Raw genomic sequence first — 16,420 nt, 5'->3', positions numbered from 1 at the left:
TATGCATGGGGTACTCTGAAGCAAGAAGTTTATTCTTCGCCTATTCAATCAGAGCAACATTTGAGAAATCGTATCGTAGCTGCAGCGAACAGAATATCGCAAGAACAGTGCCTGGCTGCTACAAGAGCCGTGTTTGACAGATGCAATGCTTGTATTGCTGCAAGAGGTGCACATTTCGAACAAAATCTTCATTAAAAAGTTTATAAATAAAATAATTAAAATAATAAATTAAATATATTTTTTTCTTTTTTCGTGATTTCCTGCGAAACAAAGCAAAAAGGAGCATATGTCTATAGGACTTTTTTTCTTAGTTTTTTACTCCTCTACACGCTCCCGAAGTTTTGCCATTTAATTTGGAAACACCCTGTATATAATATATATATATATATGATGAGAAGATATGTATATCCTGTACAGTGTCATTCCGTTCTCACCTGATCCTTCGTCAGTTTCGATGCGGTATTCTCAGACGGATTCACCACGTTCTGTTCGACCACGGAATTCACGACGATCTTCGTGCCCTTTATCTGCTTCTTCGTTTCACCATCCTGATCCTCGGCCTTGTGCGTCTTGCTGGGCTGGATGTCGGGGACATTTTTCTTCGGCTGCTGCTCCGTCGTTGGCTTTGTGTGAATCGTCGGCGTGGGGGACGTGGTCTTCTTCACAACGCCTCCTTCTGAAAATGAACGACACATTTGCATACCTGACAAGAATAAAAATCGCACTTCTGCGAGGTCGAATGATCGCGAAAACGAGATTAAAAAAGCATGTCCTGATGGCCAACACTCGTGCCGAAGGTCTCGGTCAAATTTCTTATCCTTTGGAGAGAAAGGATTCAAGATATGTGAAAATCTTTTTTCTCAACTTTCAATTTTATTTTGTGCACGCGCGTTACCAATATTATTTCTTATTTTAATTCCATCACATTTAAATTACATTTTTATATTTTTATTTCTTTAAAGCTGAAGATATACATTATATTATTTTATTTTATTAATTATACTGTAAATTGATATCAAATTCCAATTGTTATTTACAGTTTTATATTATTACAATCATTTTCTGTAAAATCTTTATTCAGTAAAAAAGAAGCAAACAGCTTTGTGTTGAGTGGGCGGTTTGAAAAGTCAAGGAGAAAAGATGACAAGAGAGTCATGACAAGTGAACAATGAGCATGATTTGTACGCAAACCCGGACAGCGATAAAGAGATTGGTACCCGATGCTCCTCGCCAAGGCCCATCTTATGTATATACAGTATTACAGTATTAATCTTCAGCATTTCAAAGATTCATCCTTACTCATAATCGAAGGATCAGAGTCCATGAACGAGTACGGCGTAATAAAAGATGTTGATTACACTTGTTAGAAAGTACTTTCTGGCATTATATCCACAATTCAAAATCGCATGATACCTCATGATTATGAATTGTGAATTTTCTGCTTGACCGACATTACGATAGCCCTCGATATTTGTTCTTCAGAGAATTCTCTCTTCAGAACTTCTCGATGAAATTCTTTTTCGTACTGATTGTTAGTCGAGATAGATAAATAGTTATTGATTATGCGCTCTGGGATGGTATCCCCTTAAGCGCTACAGATACCTTACAGTTATAATTATAAAAGTAAAAGATAGCGAGAATAAATACAGAGTTTAGATGAAAAGGTATGTGCAGGATACAAAAATAAACGAAAATTAAGCAAGAGTAATAAAACAATATAGGAATAACAGAACAAAATAATAAAATAAAATAAACCAAGGAAAATTGAAAAATAAGAGCTAATCTTAGCAGCTCTTACTAGCACAAACATACACTATATTCATTTTCGACATTACGATTTTATCAACAGTTTTACAAAATAGATGTGATATCTACCCTCATAGTAAAAGAAATTACAAAAACATGGTGATGTGTGAATATCTATGAATGTGTGTAGTATTTTTAATAATTTTAAATAATTTTTTTATAATTTTACCATTTTTATAATTTTATTAATTATTATTGCAATAATTGAATGTATTTCAATTTTTGCACATCTGACGTAATCATCCGAGTGTAATTAATGAATAAAACTTTGCAAATGTTACCTGGAGGAGCGCTTTGAGGACTGAAGACCATCACCGTGTTGCCAATTGTCGTGGTGAAGTCCAGGAAGCCATAGACAGTTTGTGTGACGAAATCATTATTTGCAGCTGCTGGTTCGATCGCTGCAACTGCATCCTCTGAGTAGCTGTTATAAACTTGCGCGGCGGACACTGCAACTAAAGTTACGAGCTCATAAAAATCTGTTCTACGTCGTAATTCACCTAACAACTTATTATAAAAATTTCTCTTTATAGTATATAAAATATGTAATTTTATTTTATGTATACGCGGCTGAAGGGAATTAAAATAAAAATTGATAAGAAAGCAAACATTATACTTTTTTATCAATAATTTTTTGCTTGCGACGCGGTTAACCGAAGATTTAAGAAATGGTGAACCTTGAAACAGGAAGAATTTTACTCAAAATTCTATAAAATTCAGCGATGACATCAATTCACTCACCATACGTTAGAGCTGCGACAAACACGAAGTATCTCGATATCATTGCGCTCAATCTGATCTCATCCTAAGTGGACACACGAATCTCACGGAATCTGAAAGAGTAAATAAGACAACAAAAACATAAAAGACAAAAAAATTTTATCATTATGTTAATCATTTTGCGTCAGAGAGTCCAGTGCTTAATATACATAACAGCCATCATAATAGCAACATTTTTTACATCATATATATGAAATTGAAAGTATATTACGTCACCGTCCAAACAACAAAAAGTCCAAAATCGAGACATAAGACGTCTTAAAGATGTTTTTTAAATGTTTTTAAGATGTCTTTAAAAAAAATGTTTTAAGACACTTTTTAGGCGTTTTTAAAACGCCTTATGTCTCGTTTTTGAACATTCGTGTTGTCTGGGCGTTTATCAAAATAAAAATGAATAAAACTTTAAAATGAGAGTATAGAAAAATATTGTTGCAAAATACGACGAAGATACAGTTATAAATATTTATAACTGTATCTTACTCTACTTTATATTGTTTGACAAGACAGAAAAATTTGTGAATTACATTTATTATTTGATATTTTCTATGATTATGAGAGAATCGAGCGATAATTCTCAGATAATTCCGCAATTATTGCAGTCGAACGTGCAATCGGTCTCTTATAACCATCTTCTGGGACAGGATAAAAATTGCGTGTTACATCAACCGCGTAAATATGACACATTACCGTGTTATTTTGCAAAGCACCGTTACTTTTCCTCTCCCTTAACAATTAACGATTATGTAAAAATGTCGGCGGATTTTGCTTCATTAGAAATAACGTCTTGTTGATTATCTTTGTATGCTCATCTCTTACAGGGATTGCTAATTATCAATTCTCCTACGTGAGAGATCGACCTCGGATTTACGCAGTTACATCTCCATTTCTCTACGGAAGAAGTGATTTCAATAGACAGTGACATTGACGTGTGGATTTAACATCTATTTAATTGTTATTGTTATAAATTTCTCTTTTTAACAAATGTTCGTTTCATCTAATTAACATTAGAAATTTTAATTAAATTAAAATTAATTAAATTGTATTAAGGTAAATTAAATTAAATTAAAATCTAATTTAAAATTAAATAAAATGTTAATTAAAATTAAACCTTTATTTTTCTAATAAATGAAAAGTTTTAATAATTGTTGAATTCTTGATTTCTTGACTTTTTATGTTTTAGTATCACCCGATATTTTTATTTCTTTGATTTCTCTATGGACAAAACTTTTATTTACGTAAAACATTGACATTGTCCATCGAATTTTAATTCACCGCTATTGAATGCCGGCAAGTGAAAAAGATAAAAGATCGGAGCAATTTTGCGACTGCGTGAGGCAATCGAGTGTCGTAAGTTAAAAAATTTTCTTCTCGCCCGATAGCTATCTGCTTGAGCATTGTGAGGCATGAGCTCGTTCGGAAAACATCCTGTGTTACTAACGTAATAGCTACGCTAATACAATCGCGGCGAGGAAAGTGCGCGCTCGCGCGCACGCTCGACGAGATCATTACGTAACGCATAAGCACCGCCTTGCCGATAATCGTTTTAACAACCCGAAACAATGGTAAGAGGTGCCTTCGAGAGTAGGCACACCCAAGATCTGTGATGTCAAATCGGATTGATGTAGGTGGCTCGAAAAGCGCAACACGGGGGGGGGGGGCACGCACTTTTCCCAGGTAACAAATTGACGCTATTTGTCGTCATTTTGATGTCAAGATGACGACAAATAGCGTTAGTTTGTTGTCTGGGAAAAATTTGTCGTGTTATTTTGATGTCAAAATGACATTAAGGTCCCTATATTTCGTAACTCTTTATTACCTAACAAGTTGAAGTTATTTGTCGTCATTTTGACGTCAAAAAGACATTAAAGATGCATCTTTATGCTTCTGTCCTGTAACTCTTAACGACAGTAACGGTGTCATTAGTGTCATTGCGTAGGTTTTATACGGTAAAAAAAACTGTGCAACGACAATATATTATATCGTTATTGTTGTTAAAAATTATAAAATTCCAAGGAACACACCAAGTCAAGAGAAAGTCACAAAATGATGATTTTTTGTTACAAAATTTAATTGTTTATGGATATTAAAAGTTAAAATAAAGTTATTTCAATTTTTTGTTAACTTTTGTGTGTTCGTTGGGATAGGAGCCTAAAAATGCATATTTAATGTGACATTTTTAAAAATCTATTCTTATGAGCGCGTCGTATGCCGTTATAATATGCGTCATTACATCGCCGATTGCTATACAGGATGTCTCGGATTTACCGGACGTTTCTCTAACTATGGCAACCTTGGACAATGTGAAGACAATCTTTAGTAAAGCCGATGTGAGAGAATATCTTTCGTCCTTTCCAATCGTGCATTCTGAATTGCTTGAGCTTTGAATTATAAAATCACGTTTAGAAGTCCGCTTGAAACCAGCCTAATTTACTATCAATTTTTATCAACGAACTCTGAAACTTCTCGTTCCTAATTCTTAATTCCTAATTCTTAACTCGTTCGTTGGTAATTTGCATATTCTAATTTTTTTAACTTTTAATTATTCATTTTATAGCTTATGTATCTTTCATGCGAAAGCCTCGCTCGACCGCACTTTCGCTGCTTTCCTTTTCCTAAACACCGCGAAGCGCGAAATACTTCCGTCGCAGGCGGTCTTGCAGGAGTGATCTTTTAATCCGGCAGCCTTTTTCCTGGAGACCCAGAATCGCAATCGGGGAAATCAGAGTAGCGGTGCGCAGCATCGCGGAATCGCGAGAGCGCTCCTTTCACCCGTTCTCTCACGACTGCATCGCGGCTGATCTCGGCGAGCAATAAATAACGACTCTAGCTGAAACTGAAAAGCGCAAACGCCACGCTTCTATCGAGAGAACTCTTTCTGATGATAGGGTGCTACGCGGCGAATTATTGCGAGGCGAAAATGTGTGAGAATTTGCGGATCATACGTAACCTGTCGAATGGGAGAACCTATTCATCGCTATAAAAGTGATAGATATTAATTTACCGCCATCCGTATATAAGTGGCATTTTTATGTGGAATAGTTAAAAGCATAGAAAAGATCTATTTTATTTTATGTAGAGAAACAAATACAGTCAGCAATGCGCGCGCAAAACATTACAACTCGTACAATTACAACTTGCATTACAACTCAATTTTTAAAGAAATGTCCTAAGGATGTTCAAAAAACGCCCTTAGGATGTCTTAGGATATTTTATGAGCGTTTTCAGGACGTCATTCGGAGAACTGCGTTACGTGAGAAATTATTTGATTATTAATTATAATATAATTGATATATATATATATATATATTATCTAATTCATATACCATTCTAATTTATTATGTATTATATAAATATTATATAGTTTACATTTTAACTAATATAATTATATAATTTTATATTATTTTGTTTATAAATGGTAATGTCGATACAAAGAAATCTTAAAGTTTTCCAAATTCGTACGTGTTATGAAACTTAAAGAGATTGAGACAATGAGACAGAACAGTCGAAAATAATCACTGCGAGAATTCAAGGTGTTCACGACGAGTCATACTTCAACTCATACGAAGGTAAAAAGGAGTGGCCCTAGCTATTCTGTCGCTTTATTCTATTCTATCGTATATACACATACGCGCGTATATACACATACGTGCGCGGTATGTGTAATGACTTGTAAAAAAGAAATACCGTGCTGCAACGTGCGTAAATCTCGGTCGAGCATTCGAGTGAACCCTTTCCCGCGCGACTGTTTCTTACGATCGAAATGTGTTTTCTTATGGAAAGAATCGCGAAATGCACATTCTATGACGCGCGAAGAGAAGAAATCTTAGTGATCACGTTTAAAAATAATTTATACTTAACCCTATGAGAAACTCTCTCCCTTTCTACTTGTTATTTTTTACAGAATTACATAACACTTCTTTACATTCTAATTTAATTTATCATATTAATTAAGAAATAAAGTATACGCAAATAACGGATTGTCTAAAATAGAACGGTCGGACATTAAGGAAGCGGAAATATATCTTACGTTACCGAGTTTCGGATTGTCGCAATGGTCCCATCTTGATAAAAATTAGCGACCGAACGATGTGTTGGAGATCGACTAATTTATTTCGTCCGTGAGTTTAAATTTCGTGGTCAAGAGTAACGATCAGGGCGAAAGCCTGTCTCGAAATATGCTGAAAACCGGTCATCAACGGCAGGAATGGTGTTCGTCCGCTCGATCGTTCAAGATCATGGTCAGCCCGAGACCGCCGAGTCCATCGACCATCAACCAGGTCTCAGGAATCAACTGCCTACGTATGCATTCTTACAGTTACGTTTTCGACACTTTTCCTTTTCGGATGAATGTAAAAGATGCTGCAATTTCTCGCCTCTCTAAATTCGAATTCTGCTGAATCTTGCGCCTTCCTATATTTTAATTGTAAATAAACAATATTTATAGCTTATTTACTTAGTTGTTTTTTTAGTTCAGTGGATAATTTATATATATTTTTGACACAATGGCTACATTTATCCTTAATTGGGTTTAATAACATCCGTAGTTATAAAAGTCATTCATAGTCATTCTATTCTTCAGAGGAGTAGCTGTGATTAGTTAGTTTCATAACTAAGGATGTTATTAAACCCGATTAAGGGTGCCGTGTAGATGTAATAGTATAAGGACGTACATAAGTATTTCAATAAAAATGATTGATATTTTTTTTCCTTAATAGTGAATTACTTAATAATAAGGAATGCAAACATATATAAATTGTAGCAAACTTAGGATATTTTTCGACAAATAGTTAAAACAAGTAATGAATATGATTTGATCACATAATGTCATAATTTATAATAAATAATGAATGATAATTTATAGTGTATTTATTAAAATAATACAAATTTTTTTTATTATTGCAGCTATATTCGTCGCTAGATTCAGAATGCGATTAGAGATTTTATAATCGAAAGTCTCTGGAGTAGAAATTTTTCACTGTTATCATATCACTTTCGTCGATTCGCCGCAGTGTACGAGCAGTTCGTTTCGCTTTCGAAAGGCTCTTCATTTCTCATTCGGCCGATGTATGTTAATCAGTTTTTCTCCAGTCATTGCTCCTCTTTTGGAAACACCATCATGTCTCTCTCGCTAAGCGAAAATATATCGAAAGCAGCGTGAGAAGCCACTCCGAAAACGCAATAAATCAGATGGAGCCATTTAGTAAGTAACAACGTTGGAAAACATTAGCATATTCGCGTTTCCAGAAACGGAGTTGTGCGAAATTACGTCCACATACTTGCTTGAATTTCGTTTGAACCGACATGATGGCCGTGAACCTTATAAACGTGGAAACGAGATAAATTTGGAAATTTTCTACACTAAAAAAATTCCTAAATCTAAATACATATTTCTTTAAATAATCTACTAATTAAAATAATACTAACTAAACATTTACTTCTAGTAAATAAATATTTACTAAAAAAAATAAAGTTGTAATTAAATCAAATTAATTCTTGCATCAAATAAATATATGTTTGCATATATGTTTAGTAAATGTTTATTTAGAACTATTAAAACACAAATAAATTAATAATTAATAATTTTATTAATTTATTAATAAATTAATAAATTAATATTTTTTCTAAAATTTAGTGTATTGGACTTTTTCAGTGTATTGGATCACACTTCATTGAGTAGATAAGCGAAATAAGACAAAGTAGAATAAATTATCAATTAGGGAAGACCGAAAACGTTTGTTCTTGTTTAACACAAATAGAATAGATTAAAAGTAGATAAAATTCGTGATTGTGACGCGTCGAGTGGATGGAAGGTATTTTTCCACGTGGTATTTAAATTCACGTGAACGGTAATTCCTTCCTTAACGAATTTACGTACATCTGACGCAATCTACTTACATGCGTCTCTTAAGCGAAACGATTCTAGACAAGCCTAATCACAATTCAGCGAACTCTGAGAATTCTCGGGAAAACACTTTCTCATGCATGCGACTTTTTATTCTTCTTCAGTCTCTTCTTTCAGCTGGAAAAGGTTAATTCTCTGCCGAGAGAGAATCCTCGCACGTTATTTTAACGGACAGCCGGTTGATCCTTTTTTCTCAGGAACAAACGTTATTGGCATTAATTTGGCTGTTATTGACTACACCGTGTGCTTAGTCCGCGACCTATACGATAGGTGTTTTTGTTGAATATACAGGATAAACAAGGACATCTATTGTATAGGCCGCGGTCTAAACGCACGGTGTAAACGTAGCCATTCCCTCAAAATATCTCCGAGCTTCTTTGTCACGTAATCATTTCCGCGTCACAAGTTTCATCCGCTTCCTAGGTACGAATTTTCCTTCGGAAGTAGATAATCATCAGACGGTTCATTGGCGAAGTGAAATTGAAATGAAACAGAGAGAAACGAGGGTTTCATTGTCTGCGCATTTTCGCGACAAATGACGGACGTTGATTCCCTCGCCTTCCCGGAGAGATCATGGCCGTTCATAAGGTTTCGCTGGTTTTGTTACGACGATTTTTCCCTCACTTTTGTCCCGAGGACAACTATTTTTAATTGAATATCCTATGTCGCGCGACCTTCTGGTACCAGCCGAAGAGATGAAGAGGATCCCTTCTTGAAGATCTTCGATCTCTCCCTGCAATTCATCATCTCTTAATTTATTCCTTACAGTCCACCCTCTGTCAGCTTCTTGATCCCTCCTTAAAATCGCCTTTATTAACGTTCTCCAGCAAATGAAAGTAAACGTACTTTCAGTCATTAATTAAATTAATTGTAATCGAATAACAAATGAAAACTGAATTAATATAATTAAATTAATCATAGTGAAACGGCGTTCAATTTATCATTTAAAATGACCGAAGTGTTGCTCTCTAAAACTTTTAGAATGAATTCCATTCTGAAGAGTGAAATTTCACTCTTAAAGATTGAAAATCGAGCCACTCTTTTTCAAGACTGGTTCAATTTTCACTCTTTACAGTGAGATTCCACTCCAAAGAAGTTAGAGGGTATACTTCAGCGAATTACAATACGTGTTAATACATTGAATAAACATGATTAAATCGTTAAATCAAAAGAGAAGAAATTTAAAATTTGCGACATCGGTACATTATCCCGCCGCAAATTTTAATATCTTCTTGTCTCCAGATCGTCCGATATCCGCTCAGAACACTGTCAGAGTTTACCGCAAAACCACTTCGGATTCGAGCCCCGTCGTTAGACAGTCGCGCTTACGAAATCCGCAGGAATCGCTCGCAATGTTCGTTCGCTCGCAAAGCTCGTTCGCTCGCTCGTGCGAACGCGAGAAAAAGAAAAGAGAATGCGCGCGCACATATGGAGAGACTTACACTTTTAAAATCTCTCGCGTGCATCGGACTTGCAAAACGGGGACTTATTTTCACGGATGACAAAGTACTCAAACGCATTACGGCGCAGTCCGCGATGCACGACCTCGCGCCTCTGGTTTTCGATTAAGTATTTGTTCGCGATTTGGCAACGGAAGGATTAATGACCGTGCGGTTTTTGCAACTCGTCGCGAATTTTGCAACGACACCTTTAAATCGAGGTTTCGAGTCAACGAGGAAACGACTGTTGTGCAATAATAATATAATAAATAATAATTATTCTGAGAATATAGGCAGGATCGATCTCCCTCTGATTAACTTTATCGGATTAAATTTAAGAAACTGCCAATTGCAAAACTGAAAAAACTTATCGTAATTTCTATCCTAATTTCTTAATTATTTTAAGATTCTTATTGTTTAATTATTTTAATTTAACGTATTACTTAATCATTAATCAAAAGTATTATGTTTTACATAAATGAATTATAATTTGTAGAAATGAACAAAGAAAACAAAATAATACAATCAGTTTTAAATTTTGCAATTGGTAATTCTTAAATTTAATCGCTCAATTTAATCGATAAAATAAACTAGAGGTGGTGAGACCGGTCTATAAAATTTATTTACGACTAATCGGAGAGTATATATTCCATATTAAGAAAAATGTCTGATTAAATTAATCGGAATTATAATTGAAAATGGAGAATTCTCTGATTAAACTTCTAGTTGAAATAATCGGACTTCTGAGTGATATAGTCAGAATCTTCCGGTTCGTCCATTTTCAACCAGACATTTTTCTCGATGCATATTTGTTTACATTTATAAAACTTATTATTAATTCATTAGTGAGATATCTTGCATATATAATCGTCGGACAAAAAAAGGGAGAAGAACGTGCGTTAAGGTATCACGCGATAGTCGGGTGCGATTTAGCAATGTGTGTAAATTCCCTGCTGCTTATGGCAAACAGCGTTGCTGGTTATTCCTTAATTGCTTCCTGATCACGTTGCTTGCGATCGACCTGGATTCCGTTTCTCTCCCTCGTCGCGGATCTAATAAAGCGGATCCGCGACAAGACGCGGCAAGATCAAGTCGGAAGCGGAAGCCAGCGGATTTCACTCGGAAAACCTACCTGCGCACGAGCATGTACGTGTTTCACGAATTTTATCTTACTTTCCACCAGCGCAAGTGCACACGTAATACAACCGTTAACGCCATGTAAAATTGCACTCGTTCCCGCGAGAACATCGCGCTGGAAACGCACGAGCCGCTAACCCGTAATTATACTCTTACCACAACGACCGAGTCTCGTGCGAAATGAAAGAGCGCTACAATTCGAGAGGTAACGGCGTGCGTGCGGAATGATAAAATTACATTTCATCGAATATAAAACAAGATCTAGAATTGTAAATTGCGCGATCAGATTGAGTACCACTTATACCCGTTTCTACCAGCGTAATTCAGTTTTAATCTCAGTTCAAGTAACTCTTCATCTTTTTCTAGTTTTAAGAATTAAAAAAAGATGAAGAGCAAATTGAATCAATTAAGGTTAAAGGTTAATCTACATTGGTAGAAACGAGCATTAATCAAAGATAAAATTGCAGATCGACCTAGAATTATAAATGATTTCTTCTATAATGATTTCCTTTCCTTTCTCTTTCTCTCTTTCTTTTACACAAAATTTGATATACAATCAAGTAGAAATATGAATTCGATCTGATAGATTCTAGACTAACTCTAAGTTCACAATTTAGATAAAATAAAATAATGTAAATTACACTTACATATAAAAAATTAACGTAACATTAAATTCTTTTAACAAATGAGTCATCGTTTCCAAACAATCAAGTCTCGATTAAATCTGACACTCGACTTCATCCGTTCTAATTTTTAAAAAAATCTGTGTTACGTTCAGGGTCAATGGAGAATTGCGACAATTCCTCTCCGTTCCATAATTACGCCCTTCGCGGCAATCACACGGCTATGTTACACCGTTATATATGTTCTGTGTGTTACACCGAGGCTGCAGCAAAAGCGTATCGTTGGGCGTGTATGAAAAACGGGAGCAGTGAACGTGCCCTCGCATGCGCGCACGCGAATTGCGTGTAAGATCACGAGTGCGGACGACAAGTCGCACGTGTCGGAACAGAAATACCCGATCGGACCCGGTCGCACGTGACCGGGGACCTCGCTTAGAAAGCAAGCTTAGGTTTCTCAGGTTTTTCTCCATCGGCCCCGAATGGAAACAACTGACACGATCAAGTAGGCTACTCGGTGAGCCGAAAGAACGATATGTCGGGCGATCGCGCGAGTCTCACGAACTTTTTTATAATACGTCGAATTAGAATTATCGAGATGAGAATGGGAATGAATAAATTGTAAAAACACTAAAACCTGAAAATTTACACGTTAAAATAATAAATTATCTAAAGCGCATTTATGAACAAAAAATATGTATAAAGACCAGGTCTCTGTGAATCTCTCGTAACAGTTATGATTATTAATATAAATTTTTGTTTAATTAAAACAAATAAAATCAAGTGTTGGACTTGTCTTGTCTGAAAGTAACAGTGTTTAGAATTTATCGGAAGTCTTGCCACTTTTTTTACATCTGTGATTGCATCTGTAAATGATAATTTGTAGTCGTTTGTCATATTTAGAAATAATTGTTAATCATTATCACATTGTTATAAATCAATAAATCATACTTAGAAATTTTAAAAGGATAATAATAATTAATTGAATGATATTTACAAATAATCGTTTCTTTGAGCAAAATTGAAAGAATGGATTATTTTTCACTTATGACATTAATGCCCGTTTCTACCAATTTAGTTTAATTTTAATCTCAGGTTCGATTGACTGTTCATCTTTTTCTAGAAATTTGAAAAAGATAAAAAATAAGTTAAACCAAGGTGATTAAAATTAATCTTACATTGGGAGAAACGGGTCTAAGTTATCTGTTCTTTAACAGAGATGTGGTTTGAGACTTAAAAGATTATTAATTCTTTTTCCAAAAGCTAAAGCTACAGAGAGCTTCGAAATTTATCAGATTTGAGTGAAAGTTATTTTGTTCCGAAATATGCTAATCGATATAGTAACTCTCGTTTTTTTCACGCATATACCGTACATCGGACGTACCGCGCACGTAATATAACGCAACGTAACATAAGCGATATCCCAATTACAACCAGGAGTACCCCGGCGCAAGGATGCCGTAGGGAACGTATAGACGGTGCGAACAGTTATACACTTTCACTTGAATCTCGTTCAGCTTTACGGTTAAGGGATATACAGGGTGTCCACTATCTTCCTCGTCGAGGTCACATTTCGATTATACAAGGTGATATCAAAGCGATAGACAAGAGTGGCAATAACGGTTTCAACAATTGAGAGAATTCTTAAAGATCTTAATTATTTTTAATTGTCTTAATTATTAATTATTTTTCTAACAGTTAACAACAAAGAAAATGATAATTAGTAAGTTCATAAGAGCAATTATTAATAAAAACATTTTTATAGACATTATCCAATGTGTGTTTTCTTATCTAAGAAGAAAATCTTCTTTTAAATGTCCTAAAAATTAGCAGATATCGTGGACGCGATTTAATCGATGAGCATAATGATATAAAAAATACTATTGTATAATTAAAGCTTGTAGTCTTAGAACAATTTATGACATGTGTTTCTCTTTCTTAATCGATTAACCGGTCCATCCGTCTCGAATTCTCCAGTGATAATCAAAGGCGGATGGTAAGTAAAGGTCGAAGTGACTCATTCAAAATTTTGCTTCGGGTGATTTTGATGCTATCGGGCGGCAAACTTATTTGTTGCTGAACGCATCGTTGTCTCGGATGCGACTGAATTCCCAGGCGTATCGTGAGACGAGGATGACATTCACTCGTCCGTTTACGGCGCGCGATCGTTCGTAAGAAATATTTCTCCGATCTACGTGTGTCTTGTAAACAGTATTCTTCTTTTTGCGGTTGAAGAATTGTAGTCTGGGACCACATTTTAAAATATCGTTCTTATATATAAAACGGGATGCTTTTGAGAAATCCTCCCGTTTATTATTGGATTTTTTCTGCAGATTTCAGATACAATGCGTTACGATTATAATTATTCAGAACAATTATCATTGTTAATATAACACAATAAAAAAGTAGAATCATATATACGATTATAATAATACAATAAAAACGTTGTATTTAAATATATATCTTACATAACCGAAATTTTATTAAAAGACAATTACGAATTTTTTAGATCTCAAAGAATGAAACAATTGGTTTTTTGTTAATAAATTAAATTAATATTATTGTATTGATAAGAGAATTAAATTTGAATGGATTTCTTTGAGTTCTTAAAAAAGTCGAAACACTGTCGTATTAAAAGTTCAATCTCTTTTACAATAGTTAAAGAAGTTTAGTTTGGTGTCGTTCTCTTATTTTCTTAATTGGAAAAATTCGTCGCATTATCTGTGCTTCTACAAATTAAGCGCAGATATGGATGAATACTCTCTCGCGCTTTCTCTCGTATTCAGCTTACATGAAAGTGACACGATTCTTTATTCATTGGTTGCCATGATCGTTTGTCCTCGAACATCTTTCATACCAAAAACACGATGTGTACACTGTACATATGCACGAATATACTCCGTACGTTAATTTTTTTAAATTCATTCCGAGTGATTTCGATTAAGTTAAAAAAAAAAAACGCGAATCGAAACCTAATGAAATAAATTGCAAAATTTGAATTTCAAAAAATTTTTAATTTCGCAACTTCAGTCTAATTTAATTTATTTCCGGTTACAATTTTCTGGGCGCGAAATTTAAATCGGACGTAACTACACATGTATATGTATAAATAGTATCATTTTTTTCTGCTTTATAAATAATGCAAATGTTTTAAAATTCCTCTCGACACCTCCACTAGATATTCACCTTGATATTATTTCTATAAACAATTAAAGTTAACCGATTGATACTTCTTATAAACATAATTTAAAAAAATACAAAATCGTTCAAATGTTGCAATTAATTTTTAACTGACAATGATAGAAACAATAAGTTTTTAATTTGTAATAATAAAAGTTTTATTTTAGATATATTAGATTTAAAAAACAATAAAAAATTTATATAATTAAAACATATAATAATAATATGACTCAATAAATTTAAATAACGCAATAGAGAAAAAGGGCTACGAGCTAAAAATCAGTCGTTATAATTTAAAAGTGAAAAATAAACAATTATATCATTAAGTCAAAAATATTATAAATTTTAATAGAAAAACAAACGTTTCGATCGCAATCGGATCATTATCAACTAATTTACATAAATTAATCAGTATGGTAAAACAAATATAATGAAAAATTACATGAAGGATTGAGTAGAATAAAGAAAAATTATACAAATTATAAAAATACTCCGCTCTCTCTAATTGTTTGAAAAGCTACATGGACATAGTCGACGCATAATTATTGAAAGCTTGTATCGGTATTTATGTCTTGCTGGCAGTTGGAATGTCCGAAAAAATTGTTAATGCATGTTTTCTTAAGTTATGTTATCGAATTCTCGGTCAGAAATAATGAGATTGGAGACAATGCGACTGTGAAAAACCGATATTACTTCTTGTCAGTGTTTAGAGACGATATGATATGACATATCATAGCCCTTTTTCTCTATTGCGTTATTTATATAATTAAATTAAAAATATAAGTTTTATATTCTCAAAAAAATTAGAAATTAAACCCACATAGAAAGAAAATGTGAATAAGATAAATTCTTATGTGACATAGAAAATAATAAAATATTATATATATAAAGAAAAAATAAATACATACATGCACGCACGCACATACACACACACACACACACACACATATATATATAAAGAATAAAATATTATTAAACATATTCCTGTTATAAAATTAAAATATAATATTATTATTTAGCAATCATACAACATATAGAAATTTTGAATGACACAAGCACAGACTTTTAACAGTTATCCCATCACGCGACGCGGTGTTTGACAGGAATAATAAAGTGGAGTGTCTGAACGTTCTCTACATACCGGATCGCGCAGAATGCAATTATCCTGGGCTTGATTTGGAGATGCTCAACTCGTTGATAACTCGCGGTGCACGGCACTCGGTGCATGCCAGCTTCCAGCTCACCTCGGACTGACTGCATGGAGCCCTAAGACTGTGTCGCGGAGGCTCTCGCGATCGTAGTTTGCTTTCACTTGGCGAGTACCGCAAACGATACCTCCATGCGGATCGCCGATGGTTGATAAAGACACGGATTCGATTCGGCTTAACACCGCGCTGAGTGCTCGCATAGAATCCAGAAATTTAATAGTATTCCATTACGCTATGATCGGTATTATGTATATGCATTGTACGTAGTATTTATATAAATATCTTATAACATATTTAACATTTCCTGAATTTCTCATTTTGATGTCGATAGATTTAACAACATTGATT

General features: G+C 34.2%; 1 protein-coding gene across 1 annotated transcript in view; it reads right to left on the bottom strand.

The window, feature by feature from the left end:
* Window positions 1-16,189, bottom strand: part of LOC108724795 (mucin-17) — a 25,120-nt gene extending 8,931 nt beyond the window's left edge. Inside the window, exons 1-4 of the mRNA XM_018451413.1 lie at window positions 16,006-16,189; window positions 2,548-2,639; window positions 2,088-2,261; window positions 435-676 (exon numbers count right to left, since the gene is read on the bottom strand). Of these exons, the coding sequence (XP_018306915.1) occupies window positions 435-676; window positions 2,088-2,261; window positions 2,548-2,590 (459 nt within the window). The 5' untranslated portion in view covers window positions 2,591-2,639; window positions 16,006-16,189. The remainder of the gene's footprint in view (window positions 1-434; window positions 677-2,087; window positions 2,262-2,547; window positions 2,640-16,005) is intronic.
* Window positions 16,190-16,420: the final 231 nt, after the last annotated feature.

The sequence above is a fragment of the Mycetomoellerius zeteki genome, unplaced genomic scaffold (assembly GCF_001594055.1).
Source record: "Mycetomoellerius zeteki isolate Tzet28-1 unplaced genomic scaffold, Tzet1.0 scaffold106, whole genome shotgun sequence".
Classification (NCBI taxonomy): domain Eukaryota; kingdom Metazoa; phylum Arthropoda; class Insecta; order Hymenoptera; family Formicidae; genus Mycetomoellerius; species Mycetomoellerius zeteki.
The sequence above is the reverse complement of the archived record's forward strand: the minus strand, read 5'-3'. Positions and strand labels throughout refer to the sequence as shown.